Source organism: Cnephaeus nilssonii (genome assembly GCF_951640355.1).
Source record: "Cnephaeus nilssonii genome assembly, chromosome: 20".
NCBI lineage: Eukaryota > Metazoa > Chordata > Mammalia > Chiroptera > Vespertilionidae > Cnephaeus > Cnephaeus nilssonii.
In genome coordinates this window covers 44,152,030-44,165,860 of record NC_137091.1, presented here as the reverse complement: position 1 = coordinate 44,165,860, position 13,831 = coordinate 44,152,030, and the positions used below count along the sequence as shown (strand labels likewise).

At 58.8% G+C, this 13,831-nt stretch overlaps 2 protein-coding genes across 6 annotated transcripts; both read left to right on the top strand.

The window, feature by feature from the left end:
* Nucleotides 1-1,515: 1,515 nt before the first annotated feature.
* CA11 (carbonic anhydrase 11) lies at nucleotides 1,516-7,360 on the top strand. Of its 2 annotated transcripts, none has more exons than XM_079800785.1 (9): nucleotides 1,516-1,816; nucleotides 1,904-1,978; nucleotides 2,725-2,867; nucleotides 4,880-5,065; nucleotides 5,267-5,362; nucleotides 5,530-5,602; nucleotides 5,693-5,847; nucleotides 6,037-6,202; nucleotides 6,988-7,359. In XM_079800785.1, the coding sequence occupies exons 1-9, from the start codon at nucleotides 1,750-1,752 to the stop codon at nucleotides 7,011-7,013; spliced, it is 987 nt and encodes a 328-aa protein (XP_079656911.1). In that variant the 5' UTR covers nucleotides 1,516-1,749; the 3' UTR covers nucleotides 7,014-7,359. The 2 variants fall into 2 exon arrangements, with proteins under 2 accessions (XP_079656911.1, XP_079656910.1); XM_079800784.1 differs by having other exon boundaries at nucleotides 1,619-1,816; nucleotides 2,755-2,867; nucleotides 6,988-7,360.
* A 248-nt stretch (nucleotides 7,361-7,608) lies between these two features.
* On the top strand, nucleotides 7,609-13,227 carry DBP (D-box binding PAR bZIP transcription factor). 4 transcript variants are annotated; one of them, XM_079800780.1, is made up of 4 exons: nucleotides 7,613-8,269; nucleotides 9,239-9,649; nucleotides 11,215-11,426; nucleotides 13,002-13,227. In XM_079800780.1, the coding sequence occupies exons 1-4, from the start codon at nucleotides 8,131-8,133 to the stop codon at nucleotides 13,215-13,217; spliced, it is 978 nt and encodes a 325-aa protein (XP_079656906.1). In that variant the 5' UTR covers nucleotides 7,613-8,130; the 3' UTR covers nucleotides 13,218-13,227. The 4 variants fall into 4 exon arrangements, with proteins under 4 accessions (XP_079656907.1, XP_079656906.1, XP_079656909.1 ...); XM_079800781.1 differs by lacking the exon at nucleotides 9,239-9,649 and having other exon boundaries at nucleotides 7,609-8,269; XM_079800783.1 differs by lacking the exons at nucleotides 7,613-8,269; nucleotides 9,239-9,649 and adding an exon at nucleotides 9,676-10,536.
* Nucleotides 13,228-13,831: the final 604 nt, after the last annotated feature.

Genomic DNA, 13,831 nt, shown 5'->3' with positions numbered 1-13,831 from the left:
CTCCGCCTCCTCGGTCTCTGGGTCCTTAACCATCCGTTGCCAATTCTCCGTCTCTGAATGCCTCCTTCTGCTCCCTTAAGGTCGGTTTGTCTGTTCCCAGCTCTCCCTCCCTCACCTGGGTCTCTCAGTCTCTGCGCCCAGGCCTCCCCGTTGAGATCTCTCTCTCTCTCTGCAGGAGTGTCTGTCCTTACAGATGTGCATGCGTGTGTCCGCCTCCCTCCTCCCGGGCCTCTGGCCCTGGCCCCGTGTGTTTCTATTTCTCTGTCTCTCCTTAGTGCTTGCTGTGCCCTCTGTCTCTCCATCTCCTTTCTGCTTCTGTCTCTCCCGGCGGCTTGTGTCTCCATCTCCGCCCTGCAGAGGGGTTAGGGGGGGGGGGGGTGTCTCTCTGCTTCTGTCTCTAACTGTGGCCTCCACCTGTCTGTCTCATTCTTTCCCCTCATTCTGTGTCCCTGTCTCTATTTATCTCTATCTGTATTCCTCTCTCTCACTCAGCGTGTGTCTCTGTCTCTCCCCCTCCCCCGCTAGCCTGCCATCTCCCTCCGACCTGTCTCTCCGCATGTAGCTCAGGCTCCCCTTCCCGCCCGGAGCCTCCGCATTCCCCCCTCCCCTCCGCTCCCTGGGCCTGGGCCTTCCCCGCTCCTCCTCCCCGCCTCTCCCTCTCCAGGTCTCTGCCTCCCCCTCCTGGTCAGCGGCCCTCACCGCACCCCAGTCTCCCAGGGGATCCCCGGCCGGGTTAAGGCAGCCCCTGGCGGAGGCCGGAGGGGAGCACCGGGCGGGGGCTCAGACGTTGGGTGCAGGCTCCAGCCGGTGTCTCCGAGAGCTGGGGGACCCCGGTCCTCCGGGGCCAGGGCGCTGAGCACGCCAGCGGAGGCCTCTCCCCGCTCCACCTTAAGCGCCCCCCTTCCCCCTTCTGCGGAGGACGGGGACTGCCAGCTCCGGCCCCAGGTGTCCGGGCCACCCCCGCCCCGCGGCTCCAGCGACCCCGCGAGGCACCCTGCCCCTTGGGCGTGTCACACACACACACACACACACACACACACACACACACACACACACCCCTACCTGCCCGAGGCGTGTTCGCTGCTGTGAGAGCACCCGCCCCCCAACAACCACAAAAAAAAAAAAAAAAAAAAAAAATTTAAATAACGCCGAGAAAGGGAGGGGGAGGAGGGAGGAAGGGACGAGAGAGAAGAGAGAGACAGAGAAACAGAAGAGGCAGGAGAGGAGGAGGGAGAGAGAGAGGCTTAAAGGGGGAGAGAGGAGGTGAGGAGGGAGAAGGGAAGAAGAGGCAGGAGCAGAGAAGGGAGAGCGGGGGGAGGAGGAGGAGGAGGAGGAGGAGGAGGAGGAGGAGGAGGAGGAGGAGGAAGAGGAGGAGGAGGAGGATGGGGACATGGAGTTAGGTGGCCTGGGGGAGCTTAATGAAAAGAGCCAAGAGGGGGTGTGGATTAGAAACCAAGAGGCAACCTCAGGGAGAAGCAGGAGGCAGAGAGCGGAGTAGAGAGATCAGGAGGCAGAGGGAGACTGGGGGGTTGGGGGAAGGAGAGGAAGGAGGAGAGACACAGAGGGGAGGAGAGGAGTGGGCTGGGGGACCTCTGTCCCTGGCTGGCTTGGTATTTGGGGGTCCGGGACTCCCTGCGGGGAGAAGAGGAAGGCTGGAAGTCCTGGAGGGACAGGGTCCCACAGAGAAGAGAGGGAAGAGCTGAGGGAGGGGCCGGGACTGGGAAGGGGTCGCCCAGAGGCCTCCCGGGCATGGGCGGTGCAGCCAGTCGGAGCGCCCCTCGAGCGCTGGTACTCTGGGCTGCACTGGGGGCGGCAGGTAAGGCCTGGGGTCGGGGCAGGAGCCCCTAAGGGAGGGGCGGGGTGGGGGTGCCAAGGAGAGGGGTTCAGGCTGCTCTCTCCCCAGCTCACATCGGACCGGCACCTGACCCCGAGGACTGGTGGAGCTACAAGGATAATCTCCAGGGAAACTTCGTGCCAGGTGCAGCCAGGGAGGGGACCCAGCAGTCCAGGCCGCGGCACCTCCTTCCTCGAACCCGGAACCCTCTCCTCCCTAGAAGTCCCAGCCCCTCCCTTCCTCCCCCAGGAGTCCAGTCCAGCCTCTGAACCCCAGTGGCTCACCATGGGACATTATACATGCGCATTTCAAGTAGTGAGTGGGAGTGAGTGGAAGGAGAGTGTGTGGGGGTGGAAGTGTGTGTGTGTGTGTGTGTGTGTGTGTGTGTGTGTGTTTGCAGGAAAGAGGCAGGCAGGTCCTGGCTCCCACTGGCAATCAGAGGTTCAGTGGCCCCCTGCCCTGCCTTGTCCAGCCCTCTCTTGCAAGTCCTCTCCCCAGTACATTATTACCCAGCTGTGCTGCTGGGGAGACAGAAAGAACTACAACTCCCATAGGCACTGGGGCAGTCTGGCATTGGATGACTAGGCTGGCAGCCCTAGAGCCTGCTGGGAGTTGTAGTTCCTTTTCCCAATGACTTCATTTAAGATAGGTTTGATCAAGGAGAGGATTGGAGGTGTTAGAGCATCTTAAGAAACTCCTCCAAGATTCTTCTAGGTCCCAGGATTCTGGATCCCAGCTCCCTTCTCCCTCAGATCCAGGGGTCCAGATTCCTAGCCCTTCCTCTCCTGGGATCCAGGAGCCCAGACCACAGCCTTCTCAGCAGATGCCAACATTGGGATCCAGTTCCTATTTCTGACTCCCTTTCCTCCCTGCCCTGCCCCTGCCCCCAGGGCCTCCCTTCTGGGGCCTGGTGAACGCAGCCTGGAGTCTGTGTGCAGTGGGGAAGCGGCAGAGCCCCGTGGATGTGGAGCTGAAGAGGGTTCTTTACGACCCCTTCCTGCCCCCACTGAGGCTCAGCACTGGGGGAGAGAAGGTAAGGGGCCTGGTGGGAGGGGTTGCCAAATCCACTGCGGTGGGTATGAGTGGAGGCTGGGGTGGGACACCGAGGTGGGAGGCCAGCCTTGGGGAAGAAGGGGTACACGCTGGGTAGAGAGGCCCCTTCCACCCTAAAATGGATCACCTGTTCTTTTCTCCCCACACATGGCTCACTAGTCTCCCCATCTCTATGGAAGCAATGGTAAAACAGGTTTTCCGTGCCAGGCATTGTCTTAAAAGCTTGTTAAACCCTCTAATCCTCACAGCAACCCCATGATATAGGTGCTGTTGTCCTTATTTTATGGAAGCAGAGACTGAGACACAGAGGTCCATTTGCCTGAGGTCACGCAGCTAGAGTGCCAGCATTGGGATGCAGACTCAGGCAGCCTTGTCCCAGCATCGATGCATGCTTCTTGCCCGCTTTGCAACACCATTTCTTATAAGGGCCAGCACCATCCTTCACTCACCTGCCCCGGCTAAAGCCTCGGAGCCATTTCCCATCCTGTTCTCTCCCTCATTCCCATTTCCAACGTGTCCTTCCAGTCTCCCTGAATATCATTCAAATCTTTTCACTTCTTGTCGCCTTCACTGCCCCCACCAATGTCTTGCAGCTGGACTGGTGCCATGGCTTGCTTGCTGGCCTATCTCTCTGTCTCCTGCAATCCACTCTCCACCCCACAGCTAGAGAGATGTTTAAAAACACCAACCAGATCATGCCTCCCCTGTTCAAAATCCTTCTATCAGCATAAATAATAATAGCAAACACTTGCCTGGCACTGTACCAAGTAAGTGTGTGTGTATATATATAGGGAAAGAGGCAGGCAGGCAGGCAGGCACACACACACACACACACACACACACACATATATACTAATAGCCCTGCCCACGAATCCGTGTGCCAGTAGCTCGCTGCCGCCCTCCAGTAGCTCTCTGCTCACTGCCCTGCCCTCCTGTAGCTCCCTTCGCCCCCCCCGCCCCCCCTCATAGCTTGCTGTCCTGCCCCCTCCTGTAGCTCTGCACTGCCTGCTTGTAGCTCACTGCTCCACCCTCCTGCTGATCCCTGATCTGGTCATTACACGGTCGGTCGTTACACTTCACGGCGTAATGACCATTTGCATATTACATCTTTATTATATAGGATATATTCCAGGCGTCCTCCAAATACGGCCCGCGGGCCACATGGGGGTGTTTTTGCCGTTTTGTTTTTTTACTTCAAAATAAGATATGTGCAGTGTGCATAGGAATTTGTTCATAGTTTTTTTTAAACTATAGTCCGGCCCTCCAACGGTCTGAGGGACAGTGAACTGGCCCCCTGTTTAAAAAGTTTGAGGACCCCTGATATATTCAATAAATAAAAATACAAAATGCCCCATCTAGTTATCATCACCATTCTCTCCTTTGCTCATGACTCTAGTCCCATGGGCCTCTTCGCTGTCACTAAAACAGTCCGCCTCAGGGCCTTTGCACTTGCTGTTCCCTATTCCTGGAATGCCCTTCTCCCTGCTCTTTACAATTAACCCCTACTTACTATTCAGGTTTCCATTCAAATATCACCTCCTCACAGAAGCCTTACCAGACACACACCCCCACCACAACCACCACTCCAATCTAGGCCAGATTTCCCATTATACTTTCCCAGCGCGAGAACAGGATGTAATTAATTAAGCAGTTACTCATGTGAAACCAGTATTTATTGTGTGTCTCTGCCCAATCAGAACATAAGCTCCATGAGGCCCAGGATTTTTGTCTACTTGTTCATCGTTCTCTTCCTGGCATCCATGGCACATAGTAGTAACTCAATAAATACTTAATTAAGTAAATTCACCAACACTGAGCACCTACCGTGGACCAGCACAGAGCCTGGAAAGTCGTAGGTGCTCAAACTACGCTGAATGATTAAGTGATTGTTGGAAGCAGGAAATGTAGGAGTGGAAATGGGAGGAAAGGCTTAAGGAAATTAATTTACTTAATTCTCTCTGTGTCCCATGTCGTCTTATATCTCTCTCACAGCTCCGGGGAACCCTGTACAACACCGGTCGCCACGTGTCTTTCTTGCCTGCACCCCGGCCCGTGGTCAATGTGTCTGGGGGTCCCCTCCTTTATAGCCACCGACTCAGTGAACTGCGGCTGCTATTTGGAGCACGTGATGGAGCAGGCTCTGAACACCAGATCAACCACCAGGGTTTCTCTGCTGAGGTGCTGGCCACTGACCTCTGACCCTTGATCCTTGCCCTGGGTCACCCTCACCCTCTTCTTGCCTCACCACATCCTCCCTACAGAACTGCCCCCGCCCCCGCACTAATCCTTAACCTGACTTGGGACCCCCAAAGGCCCAGAGCTGCCCCCATTCTCTCCTCCTCCTGCTGGGGAACCCCACTCCCCGTGTTGCCCTCCCAGGTGCAGCTCATCCACTTCAACCAAGAACTTTATGGGAACCTCAGTGCTGCCTCCCGGGGCCCCAATGGCTTGGCCATTCTCAGCCTCTTTGTCAATGTGAGTCCAGGCAAGATTCGGAGGGAGGGAGGGAGGGGCTGGGCACCTGGAATCTGGGGTCTGAGGAAGAGGGAGGCTGGGAGGCCCAGACTCCTGGGTATTGGGGGAGGGCTGGAGGGCTTGGACTTCTGGGTTCCTCCCCCCTCACCTCACATACCCCCACACAGGTGGCTGGCAGCTCAAACCCATTCCTCAGCCGCCTCCTTAACCGTGACACCATCACCCGAATCTCCTACAAGAGTAAGTCCGTGGTGCTTTAGTGGGGGTGTGCACATGAGGGGAGCTCAAGTGTGGGGAGCCCTTCTTCACTCTGGCCTAATATGCCCGCAGACGATGCCTACTTTCTTCAAGACCTGAGCCTGGAGCTCCTATTCCCAGAATCCTTCGGCTTCATCACCTATCAGGGCTCTCTCAGCACCCCACCCTGCTCCGAGACTGTCACCTGGATCCTCATTGACCGGGTCCTGAATATCACGTCCCTCCAGGTGACCCTCTATCTACTCTCCTTCCCCAGGTGGACTGGAAACTCGAGGGGGTCAGAGGGTCATCAGATGGGGCTGGGGTGGAGCTGAGCAAGGCCCCTCAGATCTGCTCCCAGGGGCGGGACTTCCTGTGTGACGTCACCAGGATCATCTATTCACTCCGTTTCCCTCTCCTCTCCCCTCTGTTGGCAGATGCACTCCCTGAGACTCCTGAGCCAGAATCCTCCATCCCAGATCTTCCAGAGCCTCAGCGGGAACGGCCGGCCCCTGCAGCCCTTGGCCCACAGGGCCTTGAGGGGCAACAGGGACCCCCGGCACCCCGAGAGGCGCTGCCGAGGCCCCAACTACCGCTTGCATGGTATGGTCCAGTCTGCACCCCCGCCACCACCACGTCTTGGTCTAACCCGCCTATGTGTCTCCCTACGGTGTGTCAATATGATAAAGTCCTACCCGCCTTTGCTTCTGTATGGTCCGGCCTCCTGAGTTCTCACTCGCTCTGTCTCCCTCCCCCCTATGTGTCAACGTGCTACAGTCCGCCTCTGCAGCCCACCTCCCTACCATAGGCCATTGCTGGTTCATGATTTGTCTTTCCTCTTCACTGCTTGTAACCTGCAACTTGGTATATAACCCGACACCCTGGCTTCTTTGTGGTACGATTTCCTATTGGTCTGTGGTTCCTCTCCCAAAGTGGTGGAACCCGGATCCATTTCCTGTTTCCATGTGGTATAAACCCGGTGCTGTCCCATAATCTGATAGCCCCCCCCCCCCTTTACTGAGAATCAATATGGTTCAATCCCCTTCCCTTCCTACTTCCTCCTCTCCCTTCAGCCCTGAGATCTAAACGGCCACCTCTCTTCTGGCTTCTCAATATGGTACAGTCCAGGGCCCCCCTCCCTTCGGGAAGACCTTCTGGTAGTTCAGCCAGATGCTGAAACTGAATGTCCCCATCCCACCCTCCTGCTGCCTCTCTCCGGCTCAGCCTACTGCCGGGCCGTGTATACCAGCTTCTCAACCTGGTCCATCCCGGTTCCCCCTTCTCAGCCGCCCAGTGGTAGAGCCCTACCGGCCCCGCCCCCGCCCCCGGCACAGTCCAGGCTACTGTGCCTCAACTAACGTCCTCAATCGGTGTCGTCTGTCTTACAGTGGATGGTGCCCCCCACGGTCGCTGAGACTCCCCACCGAGGATTGCGCCTGCCCTTCCCAACCCTACCCAAGAGGGGAGGGGAGTCACCCCCAAAACAAAGCTATTAAAGGGACAGAATACTTCCTGTTTCTCAGTGGTCTGATTCGAGGCGCGGCCGGGTATTGGAGAATAGCACCCTTCTTTCTAGAAACCAACCTTCGTCTTCCTAAACTCCACTATTCGGGCTTTGACTTCCTAATTCCCAAAACAATCGTTTGGATATGCGGCTCCATTAAGCGGCGCCCACCCCCTCCCCTTACCCACTCTCCGGGTCAGGCAGCACGCGCAGAGCCATGTGCTTCCTCCTCCCGCCTTTCTCATTGGCTCGAACTGGGTCACGGTCCCGCCCCCAGCGCCGTCTTCCATTGGCCAAATGTAGGTCAGGGTCCCGCCTCCCACGAAAAGGCTGGGCAACTTCACGCACTTGGGCCCCTCCTGTATCCCGGGCCTGGGCGGATCCACGGGTCCCATTGGCTGAGCGTGTGGAGGGGTAGGGACGCGATTGGCCCGCACTTTCAGCCCGAGGGAGGCACGCGGCTGGGGTGCATGGCCCAAGAGACGGGCGGGGCTGGGCGTGCGCGGGCGGGGGCCGAGAGGAGGGGTGCTCGCTGTGGCGTCGGGTGTTTTGGTTTGGCTTTTTTTTTTTCCGCGAAAGAAGTTTGCTTTGGCCACGCCTCAAGGCTGCCGCCTCCTCCTGCCCCCTCACCCGCCCCTCTGCGCTCACCTCTTGGTGCAGATTGCAAAGCGCCTTCCGTTGAGAGAGCTGCAGATTTTGCAAGAGCCAGGCTCGCCCACCTTGTAGAAGGAGCGCCTTGAGTCCCCTTAAGCCCTCTGTTGCAAAGAGCTGGCCGTCTGATCTGATCATTCCCTCACCCAGACTGCATGGTCTCCTGGGATCCTCTAGAGTTGCACGTTTCTGCAGCGAGGACTGCAAATCCCCGTCGCTCCTAGGATTTGCACTGTTCTGGATACTGGAATCTTGCAAGCTACGCTCGCCCGCCCCTGGGCAGACACTCGCCCGAACCACAGGAGTGTACCGCTGACCGGCAGGCCAGCTCTTCGCCTCTCCATGAGCCCGTAAGCCTGCGGGCAGGTGCCCGGCGATGGCGCGGCCCGTGAGCGACAGGACCCCGGCCCCCCTGCTGCTGGGCGGCCCGGCCGGGGCCCCCCCTGGCGGGGGAGCGCTGCTTGGCCTGCGGAGCCTTCTGCAAGGGACCAGCAAGCCCAAAGAACCAGCCAGCTGTGAGTTCTAGCCCCCACCTCGCCCAACTCAGACACCCTACTCCCTTAGGGACTCAGGTGCTGGGGGGGAGAGGGGGTCCACAGCTACCTTCTACGTGCGGGGAATCCATCTTCCCAACCTTTACCCCTTTAACTTAAGGTGTTTAGGTCCTCAGATCTTTCAGGACCCACGACCCAAAAGTACCGGCTGTCAAGCCCGTCTACCACGAGGACCCAGGAGTCTAGGCCTGCCCCACCCCCCGCTCCCCCCAGTGTCCTTCTCCCGGAGGGCCCGAGAATCTAGGCCCTAACCCCCTCTTCCTTTTGGTCCGGAGAGTCTGGACCCCTGAGGTCCAGGGAGGAGAGAGGGGGTGTGTCTGATGCTCACACGGTAGTGACACGGGCTTGGGCGGGGCCTCCTGGGGTCACATGGAGTCTAGGGATGAGGAATGTGCCCCAGGAATAGAGCCCCTTCCTGTCCCTTACAGAGAGTGGGGGTAGGGAGAGGGGGTACAGTGCGGGGTGGGGGTAGGTTGCAGAGGAATCACAGAGCCGTCTTTTTTCTCTCACCTGCCCAACCCTCCCCTACCTCTGTCTGAACTTCCGTCCCGCTTCCATGCCTGTCCCTTACCGGGTCTCTGTCCCCATCTCTCTCTGCATCTCCGGCCTCCCCTCTCTCTGGGTCCCTGTCCTCCCCCCTGAGTTCCTGTCCCTCTCTCGGTCTCTGTCCCCCTCTCCGTGTATCTGCCGCCCCCGTCTCTGACCTTTCTCTATGGGCCTCTTTCCCTCTCTGAGTCTCTGTCCCCTCCTCTTTCTGGGTCCTTGCCCTCCCTCTCCGGTCTCTCTCCAACCCCGTCTGCCCCTCTTTCTCTGGATCTCCGTCGTGTGGGTCTCTGTCGTCCCTTTGCTGGTGTCTCCCTGACGCGGGGTCTCTTCTCCATCTCTGTCTTCCTCTTCCTCCCGACCCTGCCCTGTCTTCCTGGCCCCCAGGTCTCCTGAAGGAAAAGGAGCGCAAGGCGGCTCTGCCGGCAGCCACGGTTCCCGGGCCGGGCCTGGAGACGGCGGGCCCGGCGGATGCCCCCGCTGCGGCGGCGGTGGGCGGCGGGTCCCCCCGGGGGCGCCCAGCAGCCGCTCCGGGCCCGAGTCTGTTAGCGCCGCTGCTGTGGGAGCGGACGCTGCCGTTCGGCGACGTGGAGTACGTGGACCTGGACGCCTTTCTGCTGGAGCACGGGCTCCCTCCCAGCCCGCCGCCCCACGGTGGCCCGTCCCCGGCGCCCTCGCCCGTGCGCACGCCCGCACCCTCCCCCGGACCCGGCTCCTGCGGCTCGGCTTCCCCTCGCTCCTCCCCGGGGCACGCCCCCGCCCGGGCCGCCCTCGGGGCCGCCGGCGGCCACCGCGCAGGTGCAGCGGCGGGGGCAGGGCCTCGGTGGGCGGGGCTTAGTCGACAGTGGGCGGGGCCACACCGGGCGCGGGTCGGTGGGACCCGGGCCGCGCTCCTGCATTCTGGGCCCCCTAGTTGAGAGAAGCTGGGAGAAGAGTCGGATTTCCTGTCCCCTAGTGGATCAAGGGCTGGGTCTCCAGCACCCATAAGAGAGGGACTTGGGGCCCCTAATTCCAGGAAGTCTTCCTAGTGGGGCGGTAGTGTGGATTTTTCTGTGGGACGTGGGGAGTGGTGGAGCCAGGACTGGGAGCCCACAACACCGGAGTTATTTAGTGAGAAGTGGACTGTACCCCCATATTCTTGGCCCGGAATGGGTGGAACTGGGATAGGACCTAACGCCTAGACCCTCTACTGGGGAGAAGGCGAGGGCTGGGCACAGACAGTTTCCCTGCACATAAGGGACTGTGCGCCCTGGTTTCTGGGTCCCCCCATTGGAAAGGGTCTAGGACCCCGGGTCCTACACTCCAGAGGGGAGAAGGCCGAGGAACTTCATTCTAGGTCTTCCATTGAGGCGAGGGCCGGTCTTCCCATATTCCTGGAAAAGGAGGGGCCTGGGATTCCAGAATCCTGTGCACCCCGGTGGCGAGGGGCTTAGGGCCCTAGGCAGAAGATCGAGGGGGTCGGTTTTCCTGTGTTCCCCAGAGAGAAGGGGGGACTGGATCCTTGGAGGTTGAGAAGTTCGAGCTGAGAGACCCGAAGGAGCGAGAGGAAAGGTGTGCTCCCTCTGGCATCTTGGGGTCTCCAGGGTCTGGCAGCAGGTCGGGGATTCCTGGACACACCTGCCACTGGTCCAACCTCCGGGCAGAACCAGGGCCCTCCCCCTCCCAGCCGCACACTCCCGCGCCACGTGAGTCCTCTCCTAACCTCCTCCGTGCTTCGCGCACGCGCGGTCACGCGCGAGGGGGCGGAGCTTGGGGAACGTGAGGGAGCCCCGGCGGCTGGCGGGGTGCGGAGGAAGCAGGCGCCCGCACGTGACTCGGCCCTGAACCGGTGTCCTCAGCTGACCCTGCTTGCTCGTTCTTAAAGGCACAGGCCACCTGCCCCCCTTGAACCAACCTCCTGGGATCTCAGAGCCCTTTCTGCTTCTCTTCCCTAACTCCTGAGAGCTAATAGTTCTTCAGAGGCTCTTGAAGTCTTTTCAGTGCATTGGATTCCATTTTCCTGAACAGATCTAGGCATTGGCCAGGGATTCGGTAAGGATTCAGGCTAGCCTATGGGGAAGAAACTAACACTGACTCTGAAGGCCTGAGGTTTTAGAAGCGATAGCCCAGACTCAAGTATAACTTAGGGCAAGTTAAGTAATGATTGGGCCTCAGTTTCCCTGTTTGTAAAAGTGGAGTTGGTTTCATTATTTCTAAGCATCTTTATGGCTTAAGGAACCTTCATATTTTATATTAGGGTTGTTCCCTGGCAAAGTATGTTAGCCTTCATTGTGGTGGATCCGATACCTGCGTAGAGGGTAGCATCTGGGAACTTCCTTCCCAAAATAACTACACACTCAGGTGATACATTTTATTTCCCAAAGGCCTGACCTCTCGGGACACACCCAGCCCTGTGGACCCAGATACCGTGGAGGTGCTGATGACCTTTGAACCTGACCCTGCTGATTTAGCCCTGTCAAGCATTCCCGGCCATGAGACCTTTGACCCTCGGAGACATCGATTCTCAGAGGAGGAACTTAAGCCCCAGCCCATCATGAAGAAGGCGAGGAAGATCCAGGTGCCAGAGGAGCAGAAGGTGAGCACCGCCAGATGTAGGACACAGGCTTGGCCAGCACAGCCCCCACAGCCAGGGTTCCCCACACTCAGGCCTGGGTTCTCACCAGGATTAACTCTTGGGTTCTTCTACAGCCAAGAGCCAGTCCTCCTTGGCCATAGGGTGCAAGGGGGCAAAGTTTTGGGCTTGAGATTTAGGAAGATGGCGTAATTATGGGACACAGACAAAGCCAGCCCTGCTGGACCCAGCTGTACAGATTTGGGGCTTCTCCTGTCGGCTGGGCCCCACCTTTCCATGGGGCAGGCTTCAGGCTCTGCTGGGCTCACTTGCTAAGGACAGCATTTTTTAGCAATGGGTTATCAGTCTGTCTTTTATCAGCCAGTCAGGCTAGGGCTTGTCTTTTGATCTCTGATTTGAGGCATCCTTTGGTGTGATTGCATCTGCCTAGGACGCAGACTTTCTCAGCCCTCTAGGCCTTATTTCCTGGGTCTGAACTGCCTCATTGGCAAGAAGCCTCCAGTTCTGATGGTCAGCCAGGACCACATTCCGATTTGGGTGCTTTGGGCAGTGACTCATCTTTCTAGCATTCTGTCTCTTCCAGTTCTGGGGTCTCCCCCAAGAGGTGCCTGGGCTTCTCTCACAAGGCTTTGCCATGCCTTCATGTAAGACACAGCTGCTCAAAGCAGCTCGGACAGGCCTACAAGCCCAATCTAGATCAGTGTTTCTCCTGCCACAGGCCCTGTTGCTAGGGACTGGATTTGCCCTAGCAAGCAGGAACTAGGCTTTAATGAAATGGGGGGCAGGGGGCATGTTTCAGAACTCTGGGTACCCCTTGGCAGTTAGGAGTGGCCTGCCTTTGCAACCAGATTCTAGGACTAAAGACCCCTGGGCATGGTCTTGTGGGGAGGGCTCAGGATAGCTCCTTCACTAAAGCACAACTGGGACCTGTTGGGTGGGGGAGGGGGGCGCAACCCCATGGCTTATTTCTATTCAAGGCCAGCTCAGAGACCAGCTGCAGTCTTTGGGACCACTTAGACTTTACTTTTGTTTGATGAGGAGGGATGACGTTGCCTTGGCAACAAGGGCCCAAGGGCCCAGCTCTGGGAGGACTTTATGGGACATCAAATCCCTGCACTGGGGAGGCTGGACTTCCCTTAGCAACCAGGATCTGGAAAGGTGATGTACAGGGCAGTGCTTTTCACTGGGATCTCACACCCTGAAAGCCCTGTTGCTAGGGAACAAGCATCCTTAGCAACCAGGAGCTAACTGCAGCCCTTTGTCAAGCGAGGAGGGGGGCCTCTGCTTTGCACACTGGAGACCTGAGGCCCAGTTGTTGGGAGGCCCCCTCATGCCCTAACCTTTGCTAGGGTCCTGCCCTCCTTAGCAGCCAGGGCCCTAGAGGGGCAGACCCTTGGACACCCATCTCAGGGGAGACCCCGTAGCCTTTAGACTCCACTGCTGAGAAGCAGCAGCGTGAAGCTCCTTTAGATTCCCTCCGGTCCTTGAAGGAACAAGCAAAGCTGCTCCTCCCTTCTTCTTCCGCTGTGGCTGGGGGCCCCTCTGGACCTCAGTGCTTTTCCACCTCTGCACCCCCAGGACGAGAAGTACTGGAGTCGGCGGTACAAGAATAACGAGGCAGCCAAGCGGTCCCGCGACGCCCGGCGGCTTAAGGAGAACCAGATATCGGTGCGGGCGGCCTTCCTGGAGAAGGAGAACGCCCTGCTGAGGCAGGAGGTGGTGGCCGTGCGCCAGGAGCTGTCCCACTACCGCGCCGTGCTGTCCCGCTACCAGGCCCAGCACGGAGCCCTCTGAGGCTGCGCCCCACCCCCACCCGGCGGAGCTCTCCTCCACCGCACTCAGACTTGCGCCCTGACACCCCCTTTCCTCCCCATCCTGTGGTCCACGGGCCGGCCAGCTGGGTGCCCCAGGGACGTGATGATGCAGATAAATACATTTATATTTTTAAGAAAAAGCGAGCCTCCCCCCTCCCTAGCGGGGGCGGGGAGGGTCCTCTGTGTGTGCCTCCGGCACGTCGGGGACCCCACCCTCCCACCGCCTCCGTTAACACTATCCTGAATAAATCTTGATAACCCCAGAGCCAGCTGTCGTGGGGAGGAGGCAGCTCCCTGGCCCCAGGTCAAGGCCAGGGGGTCACTGGCCGCAGTCTGTGGGTTCGTCCGGGCTCCGGGCCATGAAAGGCAGGAGCTGCTGCAAGTGCCGATTCTGATCCCTCCCACGGGCTGCCGGACAGAGGCAGGGGCGAGGGTCTAAGAGGAATGTAGCGACTGCCTTTATTGCATAGACCTTTTCAATTGCTTTGAAGATTGGGGTCTGGAGACGCACAGGAGACAGAAAACGGGAAATGAACTGCCCGCCCACACGGGCGGGGCGGAACCTTAGTGCAAATGTGAGCGTTGGCCCAGGGG